Source organism: Poromitra crassiceps (assembly GCF_964638095.1).
Source record: "Poromitra crassiceps genome assembly, chromosome: 10".
Taxonomy (NCBI): domain Eukaryota; kingdom Metazoa; phylum Chordata; class Actinopteri; order Beryciformes; family Melamphaidae; genus Poromitra; species Poromitra crassiceps.
This window is the reverse complement of record NC_139631.1, coordinates 9,665,161-9,674,777: the sequence shown is the minus strand read 5'-3', so window position 1 is coordinate 9,674,777 and position 9,617 is coordinate 9,665,161. Positions and strand designations below refer to the sequence as shown.

At 44.9% G+C, this 9,617-nt stretch overlaps 1 protein-coding gene across 3 annotated transcripts in view; it reads right to left on the bottom strand.

Moving 5' to 3' along the window:
• Positions 1 to 823: 823 nt before the first annotated feature.
• Positions 824 to 9,617, bottom strand: part of LOC310783496 (ubiquitin-associated protein 2-like) — a 34,825-nt gene continuing 26,031 nt past the window's right edge. For 2 of the 3 annotated variants that reach the window (XM_083644363.1, XM_083644364.1), the window contains exons 25-29: positions 8,517 to 8,687; positions 3,746 to 3,850; positions 3,183 to 3,256; positions 2,333 to 2,524; positions 824 to 1,725 (exon numbers count right to left, since the gene is read on the bottom strand). In XM_083644363.1, the coding sequence (XP_083500489.1) occupies positions 1,630 to 1,725; positions 2,333 to 2,524; positions 3,183 to 3,256; positions 3,746 to 3,850; positions 8,517 to 8,687 (638 nt within the window). In that variant the 3' untranslated portion in view covers positions 824 to 1,629. The remainder of the gene's footprint in view (positions 1,726 to 2,332; positions 2,525 to 3,182; positions 3,257 to 3,745; positions 3,851 to 8,516; positions 8,688 to 9,617) is intronic. The other variant, XM_083644365.1, reaches the window with a different exon arrangement.

The following is a 9,617-nucleotide window of genomic DNA, read 5'->3' as shown; positions in this document are numbered from 1 at the left end:
TGCTGTGGCCATGTCTGCAGTGCCACCCAGTGGGAAATGTCTGTTGCTTGCTAGGTAACCGTTCCTTTGCTGTAAACCGTCTGAAAACATTAGTTCCACCTACGTTGTTCCTACTTGGTGCTTGTCTACAAACTGCATGATAGTGCGGTTATCGTTAGGTGAATGGACGAAATGCAAAGTGAACTCTCTTGATTAACCAATACTGCGTGGCAGCCTGGCGGGACACATATAGTATACAGTATTTTGAGAGACAAGTCAGTGTCACAATTGGCCCCCGGGCGAGACTTTGGACATGCCTGCTGTAGAAAGCTGTTCCCATGCCAACCCATTTGAAATAGTAGCCTGAGAACTCACCAGTAGAGCCATGTATATGTATCCCCAACCACCGGTGTGTAGTCTCCTCTCTGGCCATGCATCCCACGCAAGGATTGATGCACATCCAATCATAACCGTTTTCCTGTAACCTCACACATGAAAATGGATACGAGGACTTCAAAGAATTGCAAAGCATTCAGATACCATTAAATTTACATGTTCCTGGCTTGCTGGTGCTGCATTTTGGTTTTAAACAGTTGTACATGGGTATGTACTGTAAATGTAAAATCTGAGAGAAAAGTGTGTCAAAAAAGTAGTTGGATAAAAGGCTGAATTTTCTTTCTGTGCGATTCATTCGTAAACTTCTTCACATTCCACAATTGAATCAGATTCTCTGACTTCCCATCTAAAAATCGCCACGACACTCGAGAAATGATCACCACCAGCAGCATCTCTGGCGCACGATCGCACACAAATATAACAAAAAAAGGCTCAGACCAGTCACGGCTCCAACTGCTCAGAACTTTTATTTAAGGGAAATGAGGGTTAAAATTAAATTAAAATATAAAACTTGAATGGGCGGGTCTGTCTTTAAAGGGGGGAGCCGACACGGGGGGAGAGAGGGGTCGGCTCTCCGCAAAACCAGAAACAGAAAAGGGAGGGAGGGGGGAAGATGACTACGGCTACAAAATGCAGTCTGAAGATGATAAGACAATGTATGGGGATGAGCCCGGTCACTCATGTATAAAAAAAAGAAGAGACAAATGCAGTTAGTTCATATTATAAACCCCCCTCCCCCTATCTGAAATGTCCTCATATGCAATCAGTGCTATAGCTCTCTCATTGTCCTGTCTTTTCTGGTTTCTTCCAGGGCGTTGCGATCATTTATCTTTGTCTCTCTCACACACACCATCATCATCATATCATCATCTCATTCTATCTTTATGTAACGTCTTTTCCTGCAGTTTTGAAAAAGTAAACAAAAAAGTCCTTCAAAAATAAAATGCAGCAACCACATTTCATGAGCTACTATTACATATACAGTATATATATATAAATACATACATAAATATCTTACATGTACAACCAATTTCAAAGGGGGGGGGGGGGGGGGGGAGAGAGAACCAAAAAGACTTATGAGGACTTGTGGAGGGGGGGGGCCGGGGTTGCTCATTGTAAGGGTAGTGTGTCGTTTTTTTGTTTGTTTTAGCTTTACACGCACGCACGCACACACACACGCACACACACACACACACACACAGTGCGCGCACGCACACGCAGAGCCTTTGGATGGGGAGGGGCGAGGATCATTCCTCAGTTGGCCCAGTAGGGGGAGCTGCCATAGCTGGACTTGCTGCCTTGGGTCTTCTGCTGCATGCTGTTGGACTGGCTGCGCTGACCAGGACCGCCCTGCGGAGAACAGGCAGAACAGTCAGAGGATGGGAGCGATGAGGTCAGTCAGTGCCCAAACATTTGGTATTGACAGAAAAACAGCATCCATTGTTTGCTTCATCAAACTCAACAGAGAGCAAAAATGTGACATTTAGTATAAGTATCGTGGGGCAGAAACATTAATTTAGCTAGCATTCTATTCTGCTGTAGTAACCGTAACGTAGTAACCGCTCGACCATGACACTTTCACAAGCTCTCAATTTAAATTATATTACTTGCATTTTGAAATGAGCTCTCCATTTAAATTATATTACTTGCATTTTGAAATGAAATTTTAAATTCTTTATATTCTAGCAACTGCAGCAAGCCAATGCCATTTGTAGAAAGATTTGTGGCTCGGAAATATTCATATTCCTGCAATTCTGTCATACTCAAGTGTGGTCATTGAACATTTATTTATTACCTCCTATCATGCTTGTAGAACCTGGATTACTTGGCCAAATTCATTGATATGGCTGTTTTTCTCTGATCCAGCTTTTTCCAAAAACTTGGGGTGAGTTAAAACTTATTTTGCAGAACATTGTGCAGGCAAAATGCACCATGTCTTTTAGAAACTCAGCTTTACCTGTCCATCCTGTGTGAGATGATGGTGCATCAGCTGGGAGTGGGGCTGTTGGTGGGGTGGCAGGATGTGCAAGAAGGGGGCGGGGGCATAGCCAGGGGCGCCCCCGGGGTTCAGGGGCCCCGTTCCTCCAAGGGCCGAAGGCAGGCTGAAGGGAGGTGGCGTCCCCGTGTGGAAGCCCTGCTTGTCGAATGACTGAGGCAGACCGACATGGGACAGGGGAAATAAAGAGGAGGAATGATTCATGTCAACGTGTGCCTTTAGGTACACGCATGTACAAAGGATTTTGAAATTACAAAATGCTGAACTTCAGTCCCTTAAAAACTGTTGAGCATGCACAATTCAATTCGTTTTGCTTAAAATTCTCTACTGTCGCCTGTATCTGGTTTCTCCTACATCCAAATGTGTTTTGTCACACAAATGTACAGCTCCACTGAGAAGGAACTGGAAAAGTTGACGGAAAGTATCTAGGGTGATCTAAGAGATACATAATTAGTTCATCTTCTGGTTCTGATTGATATTACTGGTTTAAAATTGAGTTCATCCCCCTCATTGTAAATATATATAAGCCAGCCCAAGCTATACATGAGTGGCTCTTGACAGACACGTGGCTCTAAGTTCTATATTGATAAGTATTCCTTGCTCCGCCTCAGGCTAATGCTTAATTTGGGTTAATCCTTAAATTCAATGCTAATCTTCTCCAAAAGGGGGACGTGGTCTTAATAGAAAACAAAACAAAAAAAACAATCTATATTTCCAACCATTCCACCGTTGAGTGGGGTGTCTTAAAATGTCAGTCTCTGGACATCAAGTTGGACATAGAACAAGACCGCAGAGGAGGTACAAGACTCACCTGTGCCTTGCCGTAGATTGAGCCTCCCATGTCAGGTACTCCTCCACTGTTACCAGAGCCTGAAAGTCCTGGTGCTGAGCGAGGGAAGAGAAGGAGGGGAAAGAGAGACCGAAGAAAAAGATGGGGAATGTGAGGAGAGGAAAGAACAGAGGAAAGGAAGATGAAAGTGACAAAGAGAGGAAAATCAAGGGGGAAAAGAACAAATGCGTCACTTCAACACCAATGTCTCTCCAATATTTGAGTCAATATTCAGCACCGAATGATCATTTCGATTGTTAGTAAGGGGGAGGGGGCAGCCAATAGGAAGAAGCATAAGTGAGGAGGCGCACATCACATTCTCGACCCCCCCCCCCCCCCCACCCACCGCTTGTGTGTATTTATGCGCACATGCAAGTGCATCCACACGCGTGCATGTACACACACACACACACACACACCTTTCTCCGGAACACTGCAGAAGCATCTATAAATTATAAGTGCGACTGTTTTTTCCCCCCAATAGGCAACTGCTCACTGACTTGGGGGAGTCGAGTGTGTGTGTCGTTTGTGTGCGTTGCGTGTACCTTTCCCTGGGCCGCTGCCCGCTGACTTGGCCTGTGACTGGACAGAGCCTCCGTACCCTCCCTTACTGTACTCCCCACCGTGGGCTTGAGACAGGTCGTCAAAGGCTGAGAGGAGGAGGAGTATAGAAGGAGAGAGGAGGCAGGGCCAGCAGAGAGAGAGAGAGAGAGGAGGAAGAGGAAGGAGATCAGGAAAGGATGAGGTGAAAAGAAGCGAGAAGTGAAGAGAGGAGGAAGGAGGGTGAGGAGGATGAGGAGCAGAGAGACAGAGAGAGAGCAGGAGGGGCAGGGGAGAGAGAAGCAGTAAGGTAACCCGACTAAAATGGCAGCCTGTGTCTATATTGAGCCGTGGCCAACTTCAGCGGGGGGGTTTTGAGCTATGCATGCAGCACAAGCAAAACACACACAGGCCCCAATACACACACACATGCAGCATTTGCTGTATACCTGAATAAGAAGGTGTGAAAGTGTTTTGTTTTTGTCTCGCCTCCGCCCTCATTTATTCACTCATGCCAGGGTCTCTGTACGTTCTGCTGCCATCTCCATACAGTCCATAGACTCTGTCTCTCACAAACATCTCCATACAGTCCATACACTCTGTCTCTCACAAACATCTCCATACAGTCCATACACTCTGTCTCTCACAAACATCTCCATACACTCTGTCTCTCACAAACATCTTCATAAGGTCCATACACTCTGTCTCTCAGATACTCTCATAAACATCTCCATACAGTACATACACTCTGTCTCTCAGATACTCTCATAAACATCTCCATACAGTACATACACTCTGTCTCTCAGATACTCTCATAAACATCTCCATACAGTACATACACTCTGTATCTCAGATACTCTCATAAACATCTCCATACAGTACATACACTCTGTCTCTCAGATACTCTCACAAACATCTCCATACAGTCCATACACTCTGTCTCTCACAAACATCTCCATACACTCTGTCTCTCACAAACATCTTCATAAGGTCCATACACTCTGTCTCTCAGATACTCTCATAAACATCTCCATACAGTACATACACTCTGTCTCTCAGATACTCTCATAAACATCTCCATACAGTCCATACACTCTGTCTCTCAGATACTCTCATAAACATCTCCATACAGTACATACACTCTGTCTCTCAGATACTCTCACAAACATCTTCATACAGTACATACACTCTGTCTCTCAGATACTCACACAAACATCTTCATACAGTCCATACACTCTGTCTCTCAGATACTCACACAAACATCTCCATACAGTACATACACTCTGTCTCTCAGATACTCTCATAAACATCTCCATACAGTCCATACACTCTGTCTCTCAGATACTCACACAAACATCTCCATACAGTACATACACTCTGTCTCTCAGATACTCTCACAAACATCTCCATACAGTCCATACACTCTGTCTCTCAGATACTCACACAAACATCTCCATACAGTACATACACTCTGTCTCTCAGATACTCTCACAAACATCTTCATACAGTACATACACTCTGTCTCTCAGATACTCACACAAACATCTCCATACAGTCCATACACTCTGTCTCTCAGATACTCTCACAAACATCTTCATACAGTACATACACTCTGTCTCTCAGATACTCTCACAAACATCTTCATACAGTACATACACTCTGTCTCTCAGATACTCACACAAACATCTCCATACAGTCCATACACTCTGTCTCTCAGATACTCTCATAAACATCTCCATACAGTACATACTGTACATACTGTCTCTCAGATACTCACACAAACATCTCCATACATACACTCTGTCTCTCAGATACTCACACAAACACACGTTGCACAATACTTCTCCACTAACAAAATGTCATGGGACCAAAACTTTACAATCTTTGAGATACCAAAGACCGTCTCAGTCTAGTATTATAATATTAAGAGTAGCTTGTGTTCTTGTCCGCACCAAAACATCTTACAGTCTTGACTTTGTTTGTCTTGCATTTTCACCTTTATTGCATAGTTCAAAAGTAGAGAGAGACAGAAAAGTTTGGGAGAGAGAGGGGAACGACATGCGAGAAAGGTCTTGGGCCCAATTCAAACCGACGACTTCACATTTTTAGGCGATATGTGCCTTAACCTTAATTTATACTCGGCACTTGAAAGCCCTCGCCACGGGTAGCGCCGCGGCCGGTGAACCTAACGGCGAGGCTCTCGTGCAGCTCCCCAAAAATGTGACGGAGTGTCTGGTCGATGTGGCTAGTGTACCGCAGCCAACACGTAGCTAATGTACTGAAGCAAACACGTAGCCGGTGTACTGAAGCAAACACTTGGCTAGTGTACTGCAGCCAACGCGCCGAGCTGACGTTTCCAGTATGACTGCCACAGACAATGTCCCAACCAGGGTTTCCGTTGTCCCGTAATTGCAGGACATTGGCCTTTAAAATTCATCAAAAACTTGAAAATTAAAATCTGCACGACACCGTGTCCTGTAAATTATCTCCCGAGTCCCGATGCTATTAATTATTGTAACCCCGGGTTAAACCAGAGTCAAGAATATTGACCTGTCACTTTATAGTTTGGTAACACTATAGTTGCTAGTACTGCTCATCTTTAACTGCTTCTGATTGATCAGTTTAGAGAGGTACATCACGTTTCTCTAAAATGCTATTGACTAATGGGGCAGCTGGGCAGGACTGAGTGTTGGGATTTTGACAGTGCAGTGAGGTTTGTGTTGCGCTCGCTGTTGTGCACTGGGCCACTGATATAGACGGATACTGTGGCTAATGCTGCTAGCGGCTAATGTTAGTTACTTTACATGGCAGTAAAGTAATGAACCACTGAATGACCAAATTGATTTAACTTTTAACCATTTCGAGTAACACTGTTTCCATACGGACCGCCAGCGTTGGTTAGTTGTTTATAACGTGACTATATTTATAACGTTTATAACTCCGGTACTAACCGGTACTCCGGTTTCCAGTTTATAATTTGGGTCAGAATACAGCCGTGCTGAGGAGTTGTGGCTATTGCGCAACACACAGGTGAAAACCGTCTATAGCGTGTGTGTTTTCCTCTTAACTTAGTGGGTAGCTACCCAAAGCAAGCCAAGTCTACTATTTTCTAGTACTCTTATTAGCCTGACTCATTTGTAATAGGTGTGTTTGTACGGCTAAAGTTTTGCATGCTATCCTATCGTCTGAGAACTGTAGCCTGATGTTAATGTAGAGGCTAGTGTTTTCTGCCTGCTTGTTAACGTAGCTAGAGGCTAGTGTTTTCTGCCTGCTTGTTAACGTAGCTAGAGGCTAGTGTTTTCTGCCTGCTTGTTAACGTAGCTAGAGGCTAGTGTTTTCTGCCTGCTTGTTAACGTAGCTAGAGGCTAGTGTTTTCCGCCTGCTTGTTAATGTAGCTAGAGGCTAGTGTTTTCCGCCTGCTTGTTAATGTAGCTAGAGGCTAGTGTTTTCCGCCTGCTTGTTAATGTAGCTAGAGGCTAGTGTTTTCCGCCTGCTTGTTAATGTAGCTAGAGGCTAGTGTTTTCCGCCTGCTTGTTAACGTAGCTAGAGGCTAGTGTTTTCTGCCTGCTTGTTAACGTAGCTAGAGGCTAGTGTTTTCTGCCTGCTTGTTAATGTAGCTAGAGGCTAGTGTTTTCCGCCTGCTTGTTAATGTAGCTAGAGGCTAGTGTTTTCCGCCTGCTTGTTAATTTAGCTAGAGGCTAGTGTTTTCCGCCTGCTTGTTAATGTAGCTAGAGGCTAGTGTTTTCCGCCTGCTTGTTAATGTAGCTAGAGGCTAGTGTTTTCCGCCTGCTTGTTAACGTAGCTAGAGGCTAGTGTTTTCCGCCTGCTTGTTAATGTAGCTAGAGGCTAGTGTTTTCCGCCTGCTTGTTAACGTAGCTAGAGGCTAGTGTTTTCCACCTGCTTGTTAACGTAGCTAGAGGCTAGTGTTTTCCGCCTGCTTGTTAACGTAGCTAGAGGCTAGTGTTTTCCGCCTGCTTGTTAGAGGCTAGTGTTTTCCGCCTGCTTGTTAATGTAGCTAGAGGCTAGTGTTTTCCGCCTGCTTGTTAATGTAGCTAGAGGCTAGTGTTTTCTGCCTGCTTGCCAACGTGGACGCATGGATCTATTATATTATCGGGACGCTAGTGTTTTCCACCTGGACGAGACGACCAGCTGGACCATCGCCACACCACATAGCGCAGCGTAGGTTTTTAAGCTCAATAAACACCGATTTAATGTGTCCTGAATTTATACCATTTGTCCTTCTTTATTTGAAATGTTAAAGGACACGATGTCCTGCAGCTGTGAGTGCTAGCGGAAACGCTGGTCCCAACTCGAGGCTAGCGTAATCTGATCCGCCAGGATGCCCTCACTGGATATTTTAACAAATATGACGCGTGAAGAAGTAAAAGTTGGCCAGTTTGTGTCATCCACCTGCCAGTGTTGCCGCCTGGGATTGGGCCAACCTTTGAATTAAAGAAGGGAGTTCACTGGGCTACTTTATCTGGCATGTTGTCGTGAAACGTCCCGGTGCTGCGTTACTTGGTTTGGTATAGTGTTAAGTGTTGTATCCAGTGTCATAACCTTAATACACACACACACAAACAAACACACACACAAACACACACACACGCAGAATCCAAATCAACCAATCCGTAACTGTTGGATATGACAACTTTTTCTCTTTTGAAAATCCTATATGATTTTCTTTTTTTCACAAAATCTCCTTCTTGAATCGAGTGGAAGTAAATGAACCCCATCCCAGGCAAACAGAGTGCTGCTCTCCTGTCCTGGTAATACCTGTGCCATATGCGTGTTGTCCATAGTTGGGCTGATGCTGTTGGTGGTACTGGTTGGAAGGGTTGGCCATGCCCATGGCAGGTTGCTTGGCCGAAGCCGGAGGCACAAAGACGGTGGGGCCGTACTGGAAGGCCGAGGGAACACCAGGTACACCGGTGTAGTATGGCAGACCTGTAGGACAGTGGGTTTCATTATAGAAATACGTGGTGATGCGCTTAAAACGTTCAACTTTTAGTGATGAAGAGGCCATTTGTTACTGTGCAATGTTATATGCCGTTATGCGGCTGAGTTCTCCTGTTACTAGGGATGTTCATCAATTATCGAAAATCGATAATCGATCGTTAAGGATTGGAATCGATCCTGTGGCATTTGGATCGATTTAAAAAAAAAAAAATTGGTCAAATCAAAAAAAATTGGTCAAATCAAACTGCTATAACTATCAAATTTGATGTTCACTAGTGTTTGCAACCAGGAGAGGGCGCAATTGGACAGACAGAGAACAATGAACAGAACACCTCTGTGGGTGGGGGTATGGGTGTGGTCTAATTGAGCGAGAAGAACTGAAGTGAAACGAACACAGCAGACAGAGGAAATGAAGCGTGCAAAGCGAAGTTTTGTGTGGGACCATTTCGAGTTAAAAGACGACCTCGTATATTGCAAGAACTGTGATGTAGTTTATAAGTACAACACGGCTACGACGCCAATGATTCACCACTTGAACAGCGTACATCCGAGGCTGGTTAACCAAGAAGATGATGCCGCCGCCTCGTTGTCGTCTCAGCCCACCATCGCTGCGGCGTTAGCGGGGAGGAGATGTGATGGCCGGCGTACAGAAAAAATCACCCAGGCCGTATGCAACCTCATCGAGACAGATTTGCTGCCCATAAATATCGTTGAGGGCAACGGTTTTCAACACCTGATGAACGTGATTGAGCCAGCGTATGAGCTTCCCTCGCGAAGCACCATTACCAGGCGGATTGAAAAGCGCTTTCTAAAGCGAAAGCAAGAGCTGTTTGTCCAGCTAGCCACAGCCCAGTGTGTTGCGCTAACCACTGACTGCTGGACGGCCTTGACCACGCAAAGCTACATCACCATCACATG